The 21,263-nt window shown below is 48.9% G+C and overlaps 1 protein-coding gene across 4 annotated transcripts in view; it reads right to left on the reverse strand.

The window, feature by feature from the left end:
• NFRKB (nuclear factor related to kappaB binding protein) overlaps positions 1-21,263 on the reverse strand; it is a 988,461-nt gene that overhangs the window by 272,189 nt on the left and 695,009 nt on the right. For all 4 annotated transcript variants that reach the window (XM_086956902.1, XM_086956901.1, XM_086956903.1 and 1 more), the window contains one exon: positions 13,644-14,399. In XM_086956902.1, coding sequence (XP_086813028.1) covers positions 13,644-14,399 — 756 coding nt within the window. The remainder of the gene's footprint in view (positions 1-13,643; positions 14,400-21,263) is intronic.

A 21,263-nucleotide genomic window follows, 5' to 3' on the forward strand; every position in this document is an offset into this window, starting at 1 on the left:
CTTTGGCAACAACAACCCAAGCGGGAAGTCAAGAAAGTGTACGGTTCAAACCAGCAAGGTCCAGGAGACTCACCACAAGCAGGGGAGGCAGGGCAGACCCGAGCAATCTGGGGAGACAAATCAAAAGTGACCATCAAATGGACCCACAGGCCAACGGCACTGGACTCGAGAAAGGACCTCGAGCAGCTCACCAAAAGAGGCAGACCCCAATGCACACGATGCAGTGTGCCCGAAGATTCTGGTCACAGCAGGTGCTCAGGGTTGGGGCTTCTTGGAGCCCGGAGATCTTCTTGCAAAGATGTCAACAAACCTTTGCAACTGCAAAGGTCACACAGTACCCAGGGGTGCGAACCCAACTTGGTCAGAGAAGAGAGCAGGTCTAGGGGCTAAGGAAAACCATCACCAGAGTTGCAGAGCCCACGGAGTCCGGAGGAGTTCGGGATCTGCAGACCGGTCGTTTTCGTGGCGGTGCTTGCGAATGCAGGGAAGTGATTCCGCCACTCCGAGGGAGATTACTTTGGTTGTCTTTGATGCTTCTCAGGCCTTGGAGGGTTCCTGGAGGATTCACAGGCACAGACGATGCAGCAGACTGGAAGGGAGATGAAGTCAGGGCCAAACAATGTCCAGAGTACCCAGACGGTCGAAGTTCAGTGGTTTCAATTCTGAATCTTGTCCACAACGAATCTAAGGTACTACAAACAGGTAAGCTCTTATGTACCCACGGGAGAGGGTTGGAAAGATTCAGGGGACCCTCCCAGGGGGGATCTGGACAGGGGGGGAGGTAACTCCCATGTCCTTTTTCCAGTTTCGTGCCAGAGCGGGAGCCAAAGGCTACCAGGACTGGTTTGAACTGGACTATGCACAAGGACACCAAATGCGCCCCTCCTGCAGGTTTTCAGGCGCTGGCAAGCGCACCACCCAGCCCTAAGACACTAAATCCTGCCTGGGAGGTGGTCACACCTCTCTGTGACAGGATGGCTATTGTTCTACCTTCCCCTGCTCAAGATTGGCTCAGCAGCTGGAGGGCAGAAATGTGTCTCTGGTCAGCAGGAACCATTTTGTGCTGTACAGAGCTAGAAGGCTGGTACAGGGAACACAGAGGGCCATACAAAGGCCTTTTCTGGTGGGTGGAATCATACCTCCCACACCGGTTACCAATGTGGGGGCATGATTCCAACATGTTTGACACCAAACACGATAGGGTTGGTTGCAGCCGTTTTCGAGATGGTCATCATACGGTCGCGTAATGCCCCTCTATATCAGTATATGGCCACCTCACTGACAACCCAGGAGAATGAACTTTGTAGACTGCAGGGGTGTCCTGCTCATGCAGGGGCACCCTATCACTTAGAACCAAGCACCCTGCCCTCAGGATTGTAAAGGCCTGCTATAGGGGGTAACTTATAAGTTTTAAGTGCAGTGACCCTTAGATATAGTAAACCTATATCTTAAGTAAGTGGTGCATGCACAGACTTACACAGGCTGCAATGGCAGGCCTGTAGTTACATTTTGAATGGTCTCTCTTGGGTGGCATAATACATGTTTCAGTGCCATGAGAGACCTCTGGGGTACCCATGCCCTGGGTATGTGTACCATATACTAGGGACTGACAAGGGTACCCCAGTATCCAATCTGGGGTGTACCTAAGTACATGCCTAATAGTTTAGGGAGGAAACAGATAAACGAAAGTCCTGATTAGCAGGTTCCCAGTCAGACTAGTCAAAAACAGAATAACATCCAGCAAAAAGTGGGGGTAACCATAAGAAGCAGCTCCTACTTTCCTACAGTGACATACTTTTTTCTGAGTTTTATATAGCGCAAACTAGACCCGAGGATATCAGGTATCAGAGTGCTTTACATGATTACCAGTTTTGTTTCAGATGAACGCATTCATTTTTTTGTTCGGCACGAGGAGATTAAGTGATTTGCCCCGAATCAAAGGATGTTGAGCGTCGTTGCCGAGACTCGAACCCGGTTCCCCATCTTCGAGGTTGACTGCTCTAGCTGTAAGGCTACATCCTCTCACATATTGGGTGAGAAATAACGAACTGGAAAGCAGCCTGAGTAATTGCCCGTGGCTGAGATCAATTTTGCCATTCCTTCAATCGTCTTGTTGTTTAAGAGTGACAGAAATGCAAATATTTGAAAGTGATATAAGGGAGAGATAGAAAAAAATATTAGAGGAATTTATTTGCCTCATTAATTTGTATTAAAATGTGGACAGGTGTTAGTGGCAGAAAGGTACAGTAATTGCATTTCTGGGTAAAATAATCAAGAGTCAGTCTCTTAAATCTAAAACACCTAAGATTCACAGGGCCACATGCTTAATTCTAAAAGTCCAAGCTCCTGTAAAAATGTGAGTGGGTTTCATTCTCCTCAGAGCTATGAAATGTGTTCCAATGCTAAACAAAACATCCACATTGAAATGTAAGCAGTAGAAAGCTTCCACACCTCTGCATCACTATTTACAACAAAACAATGGATAGCAAATCAGTAGGATTTGTTATAAGCATGTAGCATTGTGTACTCACCTCAGGTGTCTAATCATGCAAGATTAAGTCTATCAGTTTTTGAGTCAGCATAGTCCCAACTTTTACAGACTCATCTTCACAGGCCTTGTAGATATTGTGCAACGCACACTGGCGACACACTATTGACTTTTGATAGATGCAACAATTGCTGATGCAGAAAGAACAAGGTACTTCCCTTCAGTAACAATCTTTCTGATGAATACTATATCAACCACAGATGCCTCATCTTGCAACTATTTCCCAGGCATCAGACTGGACAAAGAAGCTTTAAAGAAGTAATCAGGTGTGCCAGTAGGTGGTATTGTGCAGTTCCACACCATACAAAACAAACAAAACTTCAGACAGCTTGGCCTGTAGAGGTCAGTATGTCAGGAACCACACATTTATCCAAAGAACTGGTGTATGCCGATATTTTAGAGGGCAGTCTCACCTCCTTGATGGCATCAATGATTACAGGAGGAACGTCGAAGGAGGTCAACTGCCTTTGCTTAACCTCCAAGCATATTAACGCAAATACTGCAGGCCTGGGTGCAGAACTCTGCCTTACTAGTGTGAAAGAATATCTTTCCGAAGCAGCAGTTTGATCAGAGGACAGGTGTTCATGCCCAGAAATTCAGGGTACTACACTCTTCTGGCCCAATCCCGTGCCACTAGGATGATTTGGAGTCAGTCTTTCCTGAGCTTCTTCAGAACTCATAGCAGGAGTGGCAACGACAGGAAGGCACACAGGAGTCCCAAGTTCTAAATCAGGTGGAATGCGTCTCCGAACTACAGCATCCTTGGAAACTACAACATGCAAATGTACTGACATTGCGTGTTCTCTGCAGAAGTGAAAAGATAGAGTCAAGGTAGACTACCTGTGTCATCTTCAGGTGAAACTGCCTTTAGTAATATAGGAGTAAGCAGCTGAGTTCATGCACCATGGAATTTACAGATTGTGCCAGGAGGTTCACCACCAGAGAAATTCATTTTCAGAGGCATGCAGCCTCCTGACGAAGGGTCCAAGACCCCACCCTGCTCTGCTTGGTGCATCACGACATCAGGTTGGTATTGTCCATGAGCACCTGCAGCAGTTTTACTTAGATGGTGGGCAGGAAGGCCTTCAATGCATAGCCAATCTCTCTCAACTCGACCAAACTGATGTTGAGTAAAGTCCCGCTGGAGACCAGCGACCTCGTATTTGCACCTCTACCAGATGCTCCCCCCCTCCCCCCCACCGACCAAGAAGGGATTAATCCGTCATCACTGCCAAATCTGGGTGGGTAGAGGTTCGGACTGGCTACCGGGTGTTTTGGTGTGATGCCAAGCTGGGGGCTGATTTCCCTGCGGTGGGGGCTGATTTTGTTGATGGAGACCTGAATGTGCTTCTAAATAAACAAAGCTAAACTAATGGTTTTAAGCACACACAGGTCCCCATCAATGAAATCGGCCCCCAGCTTGGCCGCATACCAAAACGACTGGTAGCCAGTCCGGCCCTGGTGGGTAGGGAAAGAAGCTGGCCACTAGCCCAATCGTGGTTCAATAGCCACCACTGCAGATCTTTTGCAGTCTGCTCTAAAATCTGGATACAATCTGACAGATTCTCCTTGTGCTATGTCCACTGAGACTTATGGTCCTACCGCAGAGCTGCATGTGCCACCTGATATGTTTGGCCAGCAGGATGCTGGAGAAAAACAACCCGAGCAGCCTCAAAGTCATCCACACTAAGATCCAGGATGGAGGCTGAAACATCAGGATTATAGCTCAAATGTCAAGGACTCCCTGCTCTGGGGGCAAGGCATGAAACTGTACTGTATACAGAACAGCTCCAATGAACGAGAGTGACTGTGATGGGGTCAAGTAGTCTGGAGGTGGTTGGGGCGAGCTCGTCATCAACAGCCAGTCATCAAGATAAAGACTGGTACCCATCACTTTTGAAGATGTACTGCCACCATTTTGTTAACACTCGAGAGGCACTGGTGATGTACCTTTGAAGATGTACTGCCACCATTTTGTGAACACTCGAGAGGCACTGGTGAGGCCAAAGGAGGCATTGTGAATTGAAAGAGCTACTGGCTTAACATGAGTCACAGGCAGGGCTTGTCAGCCTGCAGGACGGGGATGTGGAAATAAGCATTCTGTCCCGGGGAATAGGGCATACAGGACCTGGGCTCATGTGAGCTGTTTGAATTTCTATTCCAGCAGAAATGTACAGAGGGGTCAAAGATCTAAAATAGGTCAAAGGTCTCCATCCTTCTTGGGCACATGGAAGTAACAAGAGTAGTAACCAGTTCCTACGCACGAGGTCGGAACCATCTCTATGGCCCCTTTGGCCAAAAGGACCTGCATTTCCTGCTGAAAGACAACAGATGCTTCGAAAGCTCTGATGGTGATGGAAAGGCTGCAAGGTGGAAATTAATGGTAGGGCGTGACCTCGATGTGCAATTTGGAGGACCCACTTGTCTGAAGTGATGGCATGCCACCCTTGGAGGAAATATCAAATCCTACTGGCAAGGCACAGTAAATTGATGTGGGGGACTAAGGATGCAAAATGGGTGTGGGACTGAGCTGCACGTTATTACTGCTCTCCTGTGCGTTGCCTGTATAATCAGCGACCTCAACAACGAAAGGGCTGAAAGGCATACTGAGCTGGTGGAAAGGTCTGGAGTTGGTGAAAATGAAAACCCATCCATAGGCACAGAGGGCAAACTTGCTGGTGAAATAGTATGATATAGCCACAAAATCTCAAGGAACATGCTCTGCTTTCTTTAAACCCTTCTAGGGCTAAATTAGCTTTGTCGCTAAAGAGGAGAAAGCTACCAAATCGCATGCCCATTGGTAATGCTTCAGTATCACTGAAGAAGCCCATAAACCTCATTGAGGCATGGCACTCAAGCTCCACACTTAAATACACCTCTCAGCCTAGGTAGTCGGTCATGTCCAAGCCAGAGAGGATCACACATTTTGATGCATTGTAGCAACCTTGGATGGCTTGAGTTATGGTTGCTTGCAGATCGTTAAGAGCTGATGGTAAAACGTGGGCCCCTGTATCCAATTGGGCATGGGGGTAGCAGCCTAAAGGATAGGTGCAACTTACGGAATTAATGGGATAGGCTCGTAGAGGTAAAAATACGCTTTGTGAAGGTCTCAATTCTCTTTGACTCACAATCAGGTGGAGTGGTAGAAAAAGCATTGGGCTTAACTTTATTGGTTAATGCCTGTGCCATTTGGATGTTCTGTAAGAAAAACTGGATTGCCTGTTGTTGGACAATGGCGTTAAGCGATGCCATTAACAGGAGAACCCAAACATGATTTCACCCAAGTGTCCAAAAGGGTCTCAGTAAGGGCCTCATTAAATGGCAATAGAGGCTCTGTAGCTTCTTGGTCACTGTCAGGACATTAGACGTTACTTCCACAGTAGGAAGCTGTAAGTCTAAATGGTCTGCCACCCTTTGCATAATGACTGCAAAGGAGGCAAAGTCCTCAGTAGGAGGGCCAGAGGGACACACTATGCCAGTAACTTGGGAAGTATCCAGGTTGCTTGCATTTTGGAGTTATTCATACCAGTTCTTCTCTTCATACGGTGGGATATAAATTCATCCCCTTCATCAAAATTGTTATTGTCGGAGTCCAGGCCAAAATAATTGTGCAATGCTTGTGTCCTACCACATGGTAAGCGCAAAGTATGAGAATCGAAAGGATTGCCTATTGACTACATGCTGGTAGGAACAGGGTGTGACCTAAGTCGAGGTGGATTCTGCTTGGAGTCGGAGTGCACAATGGGCTACAAATTTCCTACAGCATTGGCATCAGGGTTGATGCAAGGGGAATTGCTGCAGAGAGTAGTGCTGAAACCAATGACAGCACCCAAACTAATGCTGAACTTGATGTAGGTTTGAAGAGCACAGACGGCTTCAAGGGTGGACCGGCCAGAGGAAACCAACTGGAGGTCCATGCAGATCTTTAAGCCCTAAAGGCACACTAGAGGGAGCCCGTAATGTTCCATATATGTGCAGTACAGCCTCTATAAAGGTGTTATCTTGCTGCAGCTTCACAGAAGGATGCGCGACCTTCCTTTTAACTTCAACCAGTATCAGAGTGGAGTCCGTCAAAGATGTCTGTTTGCGACAGTCCCTGAGCAGCTTGAACATTGTTGTCTTAGGGGGTAACATTTTTCCTTGCACACTGGAAAATGTTGACAAACATCTGATCTGCATCTGGATATACCGTAAAACAGGAACTGTTGTCAGTGCTCAGAGGTGCCACTTATTCACGGGCTCCACTCGTCACTACAGGAACGCACAATGCCAACTACCTGTATGTAGGAGTACAGCTTGAAAATTTCCCTATCCAGTCGGACTCCTGAGAAATATTCACAAGGTGAGAAATATGCGGTTAGAAGTATCCATCAGAAACACATGGCTAAAGCTGGAATGCTGGAGCACATTTTCCAAAAGGCAAGGAAACAAAAAAATAAAAATGCAAAGCAGTGTTGATGTCCATTGCATGTAGCAAGAACATTCGCACAATGCGGATATCATTCTGGATTCACTGACAGAAGGTAGGGAAATGGTGAAGGTATGAAAAGTGGTGGATGTGACATCATCTACTTTACATCTCAGTTTTGGAGATAGTTTACAACGCAATTTACAGTCAGACCACACATGGCAGGCAATTTGATGGTTGGTACTGGAGAGTTTCAAGAGGCAGGATTTGAACATTAAAATATTGCACACAGATGCTCCCTGTCTCAGCACAGTAGTTATTTTATAGTTCTTAAACAAGTTCTGGTCTATTATGGTGCTTAGATGGTAATCCAACAAATGAACAAGTTACTTACCTTCGGTAACGATATATCTGTAAGAAACATTAGTTAGTGTTAGATTCCTTACCTTAGAATATCCCCAGGCGTCAGTCTGGATCCGGAAACTTTTGCGTAGCAGTACCCCTGCGCGTCGGTAGGCGTCGTCTGCAGGCGTCCCCTGCGGCTCCGCGTCCGTCGTCGGCGTCGTGCGCCGTGATGACGTCGCTGGAGTACATAGACGCCGCCTCCGCGCGCTGACGTCAGTTCTTTGCACACAGCTTTTCCGCGCCAGGAGACGCAGAGCCATGAGAGAACCAACACTGGTGCCATGTACAAACTAGGGCCCTGAAAGGGATGACCTTAACCCTAGGTATCAGTTCGCAGAACGGGGAGGATGGGTGGGTTCGGTAAGGAATCTAACACTAACTAATGTTTCTTACAGATATATCGTTACCGAAGGTAAGTAACTTGTTCATCTGAAAGAAACACGTTAGTGTTAGATTCCTTACCTTAGAATACATACCCCAGCAATACCAACCCCGGTGGTGGGTCTGCGAACCAATACAAAACTACACCAGAAAGTCCTGGAGGACAGAACGGCCAAAGAAGCCATCCCTCCGGACTTGACTGTCCAGGCAGTAGTGCCTCGCAAAGGTGTGCAGCGAGGCCCACGTAGCCGCCTGGCAAATGTCCTGCAAGGGGACTCCCCGGCCCAGGGCAGTAGTAGCCGCCGTGGCCCGAGTGGAATGGGCCCTCAGCCCAACAGGAGGCTCCTTCCGAGCCAAAGAGTAGCACGCTTTGATGCAGAGGACGACCCATCGAGAGATGGTTCGTTTACAAACCGCCCGTCCCTTCTTCGCACCCACGTAGCCAACAAACAGTTGGTCATCCACCCGGAACTGGCGTGTGCGATCCATGTAAAATGAAAGCGCACGTTTTGGGTCCAGACGATGGAGCCGCTCTTCATCCTTTGAAGGATGCGGAGGCGGGAAGAAGGAAGGGAGGGTGATGGACTGCCCGATGTGAAAGGCCGAAACAACCTTGGGCAGGAAAGAAGGTCTAGTCCTCAGAACCACCTTGTCAGGATGAATGGACAGGAAAGGAGGTTGGACAGAAAGAGCCTGGAGCTCACTCACCCTCCTGGCAGAGGTGATGGCAACCAGGAAAGCCGTCTTTAAAGTCAGGAGACGGAGAGGGCAAGAATGAAGGGGCTCAAAGGGAGCACACATCAGGAAAGTTAGAACCAGGTTCAAATCCCACTGAGGCATCACAAACGGAACAGGTGGAAACATGTGAGTGATGCCTTTCAAGAATCGAGTTACAATCGGGGATTTGAACAAAGAAGGCTGATCAGGAAGCCTCAAAAAGGCTGAAAGGGCAGAAAGGTAGCCCTTGATAGTGCCCAGAGCAGAGCCCTGCTGGGCAAGAGAAAGAAGAAACAGAAGAACCTCCGAAAGAGGGGCAGAAAGAGGATCCACAGCCTTTGCTGTGCACCATGCCACAAATCTGTTCCACCGACAGGCGTATACCGACTTAGTGGAGGGACGCCTGGCTGCCAGAATAACATCACAGACTTCAGGAGGCAAGTCAAATGGCCTCAACTGCCGCCGCTCAATCTCCAAGCATGGAGGTGGAGACTGGACAGGTTCGGGTGGAGGACCGTCCCCTGCTGCTGCGACAGAAGGTCCTCCTGAAGGGGCAGGCGGATCGGGGGACCGACTGACATGCTGAGTAGCTCGGGATACCAGTACCTTCGAGCCCAGTCCGGAGCCACAAGGATAACTTGGGCCCGGTCGCGCCTGATCTTCTTCAGCACTCTGGGCAGAAGTGGTATAGGCGGAAAGGCGTATAACAGACCGCAACTCCACTCGCGCCGAAAGGCGTCGCCGTGCGAGTGCCGTCTTGGAAACTCCAACGCGCAGAACTGATGACATTGCGCGTTCTCTTCTGTGGCGAATAGATCTAACCAAGGCTCTCCCCATTGCAGAAAGATGCCTTGCGCCACGTCCGAGTTCAGACGCCATTCGTGATCCATCGAGCACCGACGGCTGAGTTCGTCCGCCCTGGCGTTCAGAGAACCCGCCAGGTGTTGAACCGTCAGAGTCACGCCCTGACGTTCCAGCCATTGCCAGAGGCGCAGAGCCTCCTGGCAAAGGGTCCACGACCCCACTCCGCCCTGTTTGTTGCAGTACCACATGGCGGTGGCGTTGTCGGTGAACACCTGCACTACACTCCCGTTGACAAAGGGGAGGAATGCCTTCAGTGCCAGACGAATCGCCCGCAGCTCCAACAGATTGATATGGAGCCGGGACTCCGCCGGAGACCAGATGCCTCTGATCTCTGCCTCTCCCAAGTGGCCACCCCAGCCCTGGAGGGACGCGTCCGTCACGACAACGTGCTCCGGTTGGGGAAGGGAGAGGGACTTGCCCCTGACCCAATCGCGGTCCGTAAGCCACCACTGCAGTTGTCTCGCAGTGCCCTCCGAGATCAAGACGTGGTCGGACAAGTTGCCCTGATGCTGGGCCCACTGAAACTTCAGGTCCCACTGCAGAGCCCGCATCCGCCACCTGGCGTGATGCACCAGAAGGATGCAGGAAGCCATCAGTCCCAGCAGCCGCAGCGTCAACCTGACCGAGACTCGGGATAGCGGCTGAAAGATGGGAATCAAAGCCTGAATATCCCGAACCCGCCGTTCCGGAGGATAAACCCGAAACTGCGCCGAGTCCAGAACCGCTCCGATGAAAAGGAGCTTTTGAGAGGGACACAGGTGTGATTTCGGCACGTTGATGGAGAACCCCAGGTCGTGCAAGAGGTCTGCCGTCATCTGAAGGTGGTGGACGACTGTCTGGGGCGAGCCCGCCTTCAACAACCAGTCGTCTAGGTAGGGGAAGACTGAAACCCCCAACCTGCGCAGATGGGCTGCGACCACCGCCATCACCTTTGTGAACACCCGTGGGGCGCTGGTAAGGCCGAAGGGGAGCACGATAAACTGAAAGTGCTCCTGGCCTACCGTGAACCGCAGGTAACGCCGGTGGGCCGGCAGGACGGGGATGTGAAAATAGGCGTCCTGCAAGTCCAACGCTACCATCCAGTCTTGCGGGTCTAGAGCAGCCAAGACCTGAGCTAACGTCAACATCTTGAACTTCTCCTTCCGGAGGAAGCCGTTGACGTTCCTTAGATCCAAGATAGGACGTAGGCCCCCCTTGTCCTTCTTGGGCACCAGAAAGTAGTGGGAATAACAACCACGCCCTACTTCTGGCCCAGGAACGCGCTCGATGGCCCCCTTGGCCAAGAGGGCCGTAACTTCCTCCTGCAGAAGTGTCAAGTGGTCCCCCGACACACGGTGGTTCTGCGGTGGCATGGCTGGAGGAGAGGTCTCGAAGGGGAGGGAGTAGCCCCTTCGGACAATTTGCAGCACCCACCTGTCCGAAGTGATCGTGCGCCAGTGAGCGTGGTGATGGCGAACCCTGCCACCCACTGGCGTCACATGGGGCCGAAAGCACGGACTAGGAGGATTTTGGGGTAGATGCTGCGGGGGAAGGTGTGGTCTGACCCCGCCGTTGTCCCCGACCGCCACCACGGCGGTTTCCACGGCCGCCACCGCGTTGGAAGGATTGTTGCGGCGCGTGGCTGGCAGCACGTGTGGGGGCGCCCCTTCCTTGGCCACGAAAGGGACGAAACGAACCCGGTTGCTGACGCTGGGTCGAGAGACCCAAGGACTTGGCCGTGACCCTGGAGTCCTTGAAGCGTTCCAGCGCGTGGTCCGCTTTGTCACCGAACAGGTGACAGCCATCAAACGGCATGTCCATCAGTGTATTTTGGACATCAGCCGAAAAATTGGCGGATCTCAGCCAGGCGTGACGACGAATCGCCACCGTCGTAGACATAGCCCTGCCCAGCGAGTCGGTCGTATCAAGACCACACCGAATGGAATATTTCGCTGCATCCCGGCCCTCAGCTACAGCTTGACCGAGCTTTGCCCGCACCTCCATGGGGCATTCTGGCAGCAGCTCCGCGACCGTATCCCACACAGAGTGGGTGTAGCGGCCCAAGAGGCAGGCGGTGTTGCAAGACCGCAGGCCCAAACTAATGGACGAGAAGACCTTTTTGCCAAACTGGTCATACCTCTTGGATTCCCGGTCGGGCGGGGCCGACGGGAATGCGGACTGGGAGGTCGAGGCCTGGATCACCAGACTCTCAGGAGTGGGGTGGGTAGACAGGTACTTGGGGTCGTCCGGACAAGGACGGTGGCGCCTGGCCACGTTCCGATCAACAGGCGCACCTGAAGCGGGCCTGGACCACGTGCCCAACAGAACGTCAGACAAGGCTTCATTAAACGGCAGCAGAGGCTCCAAAGGGCATGACTGCGGTTTGAAGACCTCGGTGAGGATGTTAGGCCTCACGGCCGCGACGGGGAGCTCAAGGTTTAAGGCCTTGGCAGCCCTCATCAGCACCACAGAATAGGCAGCTCCCTCCACCGATGCCACGGTTGGAGGAGAGATCAAACCAGGGTTAGGGGAGTCGTCCAAACCACTGGCATCCCCCAAGTCACCCGTCCAGTCCGGGTCATACTGGCACTCGCGAGCCAGAGGGTCCTCGGACCCCTCCCAACCTTCACCGTACTCCTCATCCTCTCCGTATTCGGAGTCAATGATGAAGACCGGCTCCTCGGGGTTCATGGGCCCCATCGGCGCCGGGACCGGCGTCGATCGACGCCCGTCCGGCGCCGCGTCCGGCGTCGGAGAAGGTAAGGGGACGGCGCCGCCCGGAGCCGGCGCCGGAACCCCACCGCCGGCCGGAACCGGCAGCGGAGAACCGGCGCCGCGCGGGGGCGGCGTCGGGGGTAACCCCGATGGCAACGGCGCCGGGGAGGCCGGAAGACCAGCCGGCGCCGATCCCGAAGGCCCCTGCGGCGCCGGGGTCGGAGCCGTCGGCGGCGCCGGGGCCGAAGCACCCGACGGCGCCGAGGCAGGGACACCCGAACCGCCAGGGCCCCCAGACGGTAGCACTGGGCCCGAAGGCGCCGTAGGCCCCGTCGGAGAAGCGAGCGCCCTCATGGCCATGAGGAACGCCTCGATCTCCTCAGGCGTCGCGCCATGCCCAGGGACCGGAGGGTATGAGGCAGGCCGCGCCGGCGACTCTCGCGGAGCCGCGGGGATGGGGTCACCCGAGCCCCCGGCCGCATCGCGCGAGCGTCGGGGGGAGTCGGGGGTACGATGACGACGCCCCGACTTCTTGTGTTTCTTACCTGACGAGGATGACGAGTGGCGTCGACTTCCGGAGCGCCCGGCGCGGCTCCGCGACCGCTCCCTCGAACGCTCTCTCGACCTCCGGCCGGACCGGGACCGCTCCCGGTCCCGACGTGGGGCCGACACCCGGAGCTCCAGCAGCTTGCGGGACCGCTCCCGTCTAGCCTTGTTGGTAAGGGCCCGGCAGTCGACGCAGGATTCCACGTCGTGGTCGGGGCCCAGACACCGGAGGCAGAGGCGGTGATGGTCTGTGACCGACATCGTGCGCTCACAGCCATCGCAATTCTTAAATCCTGGCATCCTATCAGGCACAATAGTAGAAAAAGACAATCGAAAAAACTTGGTCAAAGACCGGAGTACTGCTCTTCAGATCTGCGTCCACTGGCGCGGAAAAAAGAAGAACTGACGTCAGCGCGCGGAGGCGGCGTCTATGTACTCCAGCGACGTCATCACGGCGCACGACGCCGACGACGGACGCGGAGCCGCAGGGGACGCCTGCAGACGACGCCTACCGACGCGCAGGGGTACTGCTACGCAAAAGTTTCCGGATCCAGACTGACGCCTGGGGATATTCTAAGGTAAGGAATCTAACACTAACGTGTTTCTTTCAGATATGGCAAATAAATCATGCACTGCACTCTCAGTAATAAACCTTCTCGTCCACTAAACAGTAATTAAACATCTGCTTGCTTGTTTATATTTGGAGTAGAGAAATGTGGTGCAATAAAAATTAGATACTTTTTTGTGAGCACCCTAAAAAGTTTTTAACATTTATGGCCCACTAAATTTCCTAAGTATTTATTCAATTATGTGATATTATTAACTTATATTCTGAATCTGAAAATCCGCTTCTGCCTTTACTTTTTGGACATGAGTATTTAAGCAAATCTTGACCTACTACGGATGAAGGGCTCAACAAAAAGGTAGAGATCAGAAGTTTGAAACCAATTAGAATTTAAAAGGGGATGTATGTGATAACCCACTCTACTTCCTACCAATGCATCCATCTCCCCTCCACAGGAACAAGGACTGTTTGCTATAATAGGAAGAAAAGATCAATCTATTATCATGAATACTCACAGTTTGTGCAGTGGAGACTACGGTTGTGGTCACAGGCACTTGGCGCATAGTTGTGGTGCCTGGTACAAAAGTAATAGGGCTGCCGCCAACACCAGAGGAGACAGCAATTGTTTTAGACACTGAGGCACTGACTGTTGGCAGAGTCACAGTTGGAGTGTGAATTGAACTAGCTAAGCCCACAGCTGAAGCCGATACCTGCTTGGTAGAAACTGTGAAAGTCTGTCCTGGCTTCTGTGGCATTAGCCCTTGAACAATCCTGATTGTGGTTGCTGGTTTGGAGTCTGTTGATGTGATTGTTCCAAGTGCTTTGCCTTTCTGCTCTGTAAGTGCAGCCCCCAATGCCGGCATCAATCGATATGCAGAGCTCACTGATTCTGAAATCTTCAAATCTGAGGTCACTTTAACTGCAGTGGAGACCACAGGACTGCTGGTAGCCATGACTGTCTTTACTGGAGAATCCGTGGACTGGACCGAGGTGGAAGGCATGTGCAAGTTGGTCGATAGCCCCTTGTTACCCGCACTCCCTGCTGCAGTGAATAAGTCCTGAGAGAGTTTGACGGTGGTGACCTGGGATTTAGCTAGCGTAGCCATCATATCAGGGGTTATGCGCAAGACCGTCTGACCTTTGGCATCTGTGGTGATGGAGGATGGAGGCAGGCGCAGAACATCCTTGCCCTGGATTCGAAAGTTGGTTGTCGTTAGTGGAATACTGGTTCCAGGCTGGGCCTTCATACCAAGCTGCCCTGTGATGGCAACCTGAAAATAAATACAGTATACAAAATAAATCAACAATGAACAGGTCTTACAGAATTTTGCAACAAGTGATCGAGAAGATGGAAAAGATGGCAATTATGGAGGAAGGTGATGTAGTTGAAATCTTATCAAAGAAAATATTTGAAAAGTTAAGTCAACAACTTGCGACTAATACAATGAGCTATCATAATTATCTATATATCAGAAATATGTGCATGCCTTAGGAAGAGTTTAGATCTAGATTCTGCTGGAAATTCATATTCTGTATTAGAATTTAGAAGACTACCAAATTTAATATGCATAGGGTACTGTTGGCAATAGTGGAGAATAAACCCGAGAAGTTTAAGGGAAAATGAAGTAGAAGGAAAAAGCAGGATATGAAATGGAGGAAGATGTAAATGTTTAAAAGAGAAAGTGGAGGGAGATACAAGTTATGCCACGACTATTAAACTTTAATAACTACCTAAAATCTTTTACATATGGAAGAAGGTCTGTAAAATCCATCTCAGAGGCTACCACATTTGCTGAAGATGTTCAAGAGAAGGAATGCACTTCTTGCATTTGGGTGTGTCTTGTACTGAAACTATCATGTTGTGGTCTTTATCGGCCGATTTGGGATTGTCTAAAACCCTGTTGGATTTTTTAAGTGGCATGCACTCCAATATAGCTACTGCCGTTAAGTATGGTCAGGATGAGAAGTGTGCTGATTCCCAGAGAAATCACACAGAGGTGCGTTTTGGCATCCCTCCTATTTTTGGTATATATTGATGGACTGAATTAATTTCTGATATCTAAAGGGAGTAATATGCCTAGGGTTAACTCAGTTTTTGTTCCGTCCCTGCTATATGCAGATGACGCATTTGTGTTATCTCGTTCAGCTAGTGGCCTTAGGGATTTTGTGGATTTACCCATAAATTTCATGGATGAGATTGGTTTGAATACCAATATCTCCAAAACCCATTTAATGGTTTGTGGGAAGTTGACCTCCAAAAGTAGGCCCTTAACTATCAAGGGCAGAGTTATTTTGCAAGTTAGTTCTTTCCCATATTTGGGTGTCACTTTCGACCAATATTGTAACTGGACCCCCTATCTTCCTGTTAGATCCCAGCCTTGTAATCAAGCTTGTGGTGCCCTTTTTAAGTTTTCTGCGTCCATTGGCAAAACATCTGTAGTTTCTTTGCTTCAAATGTATAGGATGAAATGTCTGCTGGTACTTACCTATGGTGCAGCTATCAGGGGTTACAATAATTGTCCAAAAGTGCAGCAGGAAGAGAATTGGTTTTGTTGAAAATTGCTTTGGGGTAGCACAGCTAGCCCAACCACTTTTATCCATGATAAATTGTATTTTGCCCCACAGTCCATTGTGAAAGCTGAGGGGAAAAGGATGAAAGAGAAGGACTTGTCATGCCATCACACTACAGACTTTGGGCCACCTGGTACTATTTTGCCCTATGTACAACTAGCCTCAAAGGAGGTATTTGCTCCCCATTTTAAGGTCTAAGGGCTTCTATCAATTTAGACCTGATTTTCTTCATCTACAGATGCAGGTTGATACAGCTGTTACAGCTGCTGTAGTGTCTTTTTTTTAAGTACTCAATGCTGCTATACATATGTAATTATTTAGCTTCATGCACTAAAGGCTTGGCATAGTATATTTAAAGTATTGGTTTTTACTTTTTTATAATATGTATTCGTGACTACACAGTATAAATGGTTTTATTATGTACGTTTGTGACGGTGCTTTTATTTGTAATTTTATGACTATTGATCAATAATCGAATAAAGATTTTCAATCAACCAATTATCATGTTTTGGTGTAACGTTCTAATTAAACTTCAAGAGATTATACAGCAGTCGAAATTGGGCCCAGGAATAACACATTTAGGATTAAAAGCAGAGCTTGAAATTGTGTATAAGAAAGTGTTGAGGAAATGATGAAAAGTGAGGGGATGAACAGAAGAATGTCATCTGCCATCTACCGCATTAGCCAAACATATTGGGGGGCACAGGACAGAAGATGGTGGAACTGACTAGGCAGGAGAAAACAAGCATTGGCATAGCCAATAGGTCTCGCCTTTGGGTCCTTATGAGTGTTTAGATAAGGAAATTACAGAGAGGAAAATAGATTATAATGAACAATATAAAAGGAAATTCGTGGACTTTAAAAAAAAAATCTGCGAAACTCAAGCAGCGTTTGTTTTAACGTAGCTTAACACAAGTCTGTGTGTAACCATTTGCTACAGCTAACACTGTGCCCCCTGTATTAAGTTTTTGCTTGTTATTACATATATAGCAGCCTCAAGTGTCGGGCTCAGTCCCACTCTGAGGTTTTTAACCCCTTAAGCACGGCTGTAGACTCACTCCCAAGTTACAATGCAAACCCACATAGAGGCCCACGTGCAGCTTTATAAGCCTGTGGCACGCAGAGAAAGTACGTGTGGTGGAAAAATAACAGCTATTGGATGCTGCCTCGAGTATGTAAACCGTCTCTCCCCTCATCGCCCCATACAGGAGGCCACCACAAATGAGGAGTGCAAGGAAGGCATCGCAGACGTTGGGGTTTGTGGTGCACACGCAACAAGCATCGTGACGATACAACCCGACAATAAAACTGCCCGTTTTACGCACAGGCTCCAATTATAACCCGGGAGGCAGCCTGCCCCAGAATAAGGCACAGCTGCCACCACCGTAGTAGTATGCAAACAAACACATGTAACATGACATTCTGAGGCTAGAGACAGACCCTTGCCTGGGAAGTAAGCACATGTACTTAACGAATTCCACCCCAAGTATGTTTGTTTTACAACATGCCTGTAAGCTTGCGACACAATGCAGCTGAAGCCCAGGCATCCCAACCACTTGGCCAAACTTTTGCATCTCTTCATTAGTTTTCCTGTCTCCGGAGCCTTTTGGTAACACATGCGGAGCAAAATGCGCAAACTATCTAGTGTGTGACAAATCACACATCACAAAAGGTGCAATCATTTAATAGTAGTGACCGGCAGATTGTCAGCCACCCATCAGGAGAATCACACCAGTCTCTGTAACATGAAAACTCATCTTGAAACAAAAGCGTACTGCTAGACAAAATGGACTTACAGACCAACTTTCACAGCGCAATCGCTGGTCCAAATATGACTAAGTAACGTCAAGAAGGCAATGCTGAAAAGCAATTTGATGGTTTCACTGTCAATTTGTAGCTGGACTGCAGGCTATTGGACACACAACAGTTCATTCCGAAGGCATCCTACTCAAAATACAACAAGCATTTTCAATGCAATGGTCTCGTCTTTGTTAAAGTTAGAGCTATTGGTATTGCAAATGTTATTTTTTTCAAACTCATAAATATATGTTATTGTCATTTACAATTGCAATTGTTAAGCATTAGAGAGTAGTAGAGAGTATTAGCAGTGATTAATTGTTAGTAGAGAGTGACTAGTTGATTAATAGAGAGTATACTTGTATAGAGTAGTGTAGGAGTGGGTTGAAGGCAATAGTAGTTAGTGAGTATTGTAGATTAGTGGAGAGTAGTATAGAGTGAGTAGTAGTGTGTAGAGAGCATGTAGGAGTTAGTGAGTAGTAGAGACAGAGTAGTAGTGAGTAATGAAAATTAGTAGGGGACGCTATCACCTACCGGTTGTGTACTGTGAGGAGGTACAATCGAACTGCTTTGTTGACGCTGCTGTTGGCCGAGGATTTTTCTACAGCTCGCAGGCTGAGGACATAGTGGCTGCCTGCATCTGGTCGAGCACTGGAGCGCTGAGCACGGGGAAGGTGAGGGCTTAACAGGCAACAGGGCTGCGAGCGTTCATACAGGGACTCTGTTTCCCAGGAGCTCCTGTTGACCTAGCAACATCACCTGGTCCACTCTCCCTGCCTGCCACGCCCCCTGACCACACCCCCACCCTTTATAGTGAGTAGAGCATACCGCTGCGCGGGAGCGTCCCGGGAGAAGCCCGGGACAAGGGCGGGCCGTTTTGTGGCCGTTCGGAGGCCGAAGGAGGCTGGGCTGGGCCACCCCCCCTGGCTCTTCTGCAAGAACATCCCCGGGTCAGCAAGTACTCCCAAGTAAGATCTATCATCCTTCATTCAGCTACATCTTTTAAAATTTGTTTTGGGTATTTGGACACTGCGGTTCTTACTAAGGGGTTTGCCTTAGTTCGTTGCTAAAATGCCTGCTCCACCCAACAAAAGGCTGAAAGATACTAAGACTACTTTACCCAGTCTTACAGCGATAGACCGCATGCTTCAGAAGACCATTGTGGTGGTGGCAAATGCCATTGAGCATACTGAGCGAAGACTTTCACTACCCGTTGGGTCTCTACCCCTTTTGTCAATAGCCAAACACTTCAGTAATTACGAACAATACGATGGACAATACCACTATGGATTCTCTTTGTGTTTCATCTTTCGTATCTCTCCCAGTTGTACACCAGGTTATTGGTAACTCTAATAGAGATACTATTAATGATAATACTACCCAGGAAGTACAGCCTTTGACCCTAACTAGTGTATTAGATCCCACCTTTCCTATGCACTCCAAACGCTCTTCTATGGGAATGAACAAACATGTCAGTAGTCCACAAAAAGCTGATAAAGGGGGGGATGTTAGCATTCCGCTCCAGCTGAGGGAGCAAGACAAATCATCCGACTGTAACACTAATAGTTCAAATGGAGATTCATTTTTAGAAATCTCTCCTGCTGAGGAGAAAGCCCCCTCTGACTCCATAGTTGACAAATCTACAAATATGAATCTGGCTTCTGTAAACCGGCCGAAAAAGAGGAAACGTGGGGGGGGGGGGGGGGGTTTGGGGGCTCCCGACAAGGGCGAACCACAAAACCACTAGGTATTGTCCATAACCCATTAAGGACCGAGGGGGTGGTTCGATCAGCACTAGAGAGTAAAAAGATTGATCCCCAGTCGACTATTCATGATATTGCAAAAGATCTATTGGGAAACATTGAGCACTTAGTTAGGTCCCTAATACTCCCGCTAACCCACAGGGTAAAAATTATAGCGGAAAAGCTGGGGGAGATTGAAACCTCGATACAGAGGAATGCTGATCAAACCAAGGAACTACTTACAAGCACTTATAAAAACCATAAAGGTCTGCCAGCTCCATCAGTGCCGCCCAAGGGAGTTAAAAAAAGTAGTAAGGAAGCAGAAAGGTCAACAACGAAGGGACCCAAGGCTGCTAATAACACAACCAAGGTACAAACAAATGTTGTTAGTGAAAAAGGGGGAGGATCTGTATCGGAACAAAAACCAAATAGTAATCAATCCAATACAGTTGCCCCAAAAGAAAATAAGAGTAACTCACACTATAATCCACCCAGAGTATCTAAGAGGAATGTAGATCTTCCACCTCAGGCAGCACCTAGTACCTGAACTAGAAGATGGCAAACGAGAAAATGTCCATACTCTGAAGAACAAGGTTATACATTGGTTGGTAAACAATAGACCATTGCCACCTAACCTGAATGGGGAAATATTGAATGTAAGAAGGGTCGGGTGGTTGGGTCGCAGACCTAAGGATCAAAAAGGGGACCTGATTATCATACATTTTAGAGACCATAGAGTCTTCAAATACATTGGGGAATGGTATGATGGGAGAGACAGGGAGGGAATCACAACTAGAGACCTGACCTATTTTTACCCAAAATCACTGCTGAAAAGACCCGTACATCCCCCACCAACCAGAGGCCGTGACTTTCCTACCTACGGTTTTAATGTCTCCACATTCAACCGCTACTCCATGTTCGAAGGGATGGAAGAGATTGACTGACTGAGTGGTGGGACCTTGAGTGACACCCCAGCCAAAATAGCTGCTTTTAACATCAATTGTCAGGGGAAAAATGACAGGGAGGATAATGATGAGGTAACTCCCCCACCCAGGGAAGATAGCTCCAGGAATGTGCCGATATTTAAAAAACACCATTCTGAGGATAATGGAGAAAAAGTCTCAGAAGAAAACATAAATAAGGTAAACCCCAACTCAGGTATAATTAAGCTAATTTCCTGGAATATAGCAGGGCTATCAAAAAATATGTCCAAATCAGAATGGAACGAATTCATAGATGAATTCGACATCTGTTTGTTCCAAGAGACCTGGAGCATATCCCTCCAGCATAAATGTGGGTATACAACTCACTTTATAACAGCTACTAGTATTGGGCGGGGTCGGCCTTCTGGGGGCCTGCATAATTGGACCAAAATATCACTTAATTTGGCCATTACCACTCACCCGTGGTCATCAAATGATATATTACATATCTCGGTTAAGGGTTATAAAACCTTTGAGCTGTTCAATGTGTATGCTCGTGGGACTCCAGGAGGCCAAACGTCCCCCACTATAACTCTCCTTGAGGGGGCATTGGCAGGTATTCGCCCACTGTCCAGTATTGTCATTGGAGGTGATTTTAATTGTACTTATGAACCCTTAGATAAAGATGACTTTATGTGTATGAATGAGGATGATTGCACAAGGTCTATCCCGCTGTTAACCCTGGCACCCATAAAAAAATGGACCCCGAGAGTCCTACAATTGAATGCCCTAATAGTTGAATATAATCTTCGAGCATTGAATGGGAGACTACCATCTGACCCAAATGGGGCAATGACATACAACAAACTCAGTTGCCCCTCCCGTATTGATTATATCCTGCTCGATACAAACTCCTGGAGCAGATTAATGGATATGGAAGTAGTACAGACTCAAGACAGCGACCATACTCCATTATGTATGGGAATAAAATGGGGGAGGGAGAGGAATTTTGTGAAAACTCCGCTACTAATCACTAAAGAACTCATCCCGTCAGATGGCAACCGCAAACTTAAGTGGAACAGAATATTAGGCCAAGAGGATA

The sequence above is a fragment of the Lissotriton vulgaris genome, chromosome 2_1, assembly GCF_964263255.1.
Source record: "Lissotriton vulgaris chromosome 2_1, aLisVul1.2, whole genome shotgun sequence".
Classification (NCBI taxonomy): domain Eukaryota; kingdom Metazoa; phylum Chordata; class Amphibia; order Caudata; family Salamandridae; genus Lissotriton; species Lissotriton vulgaris.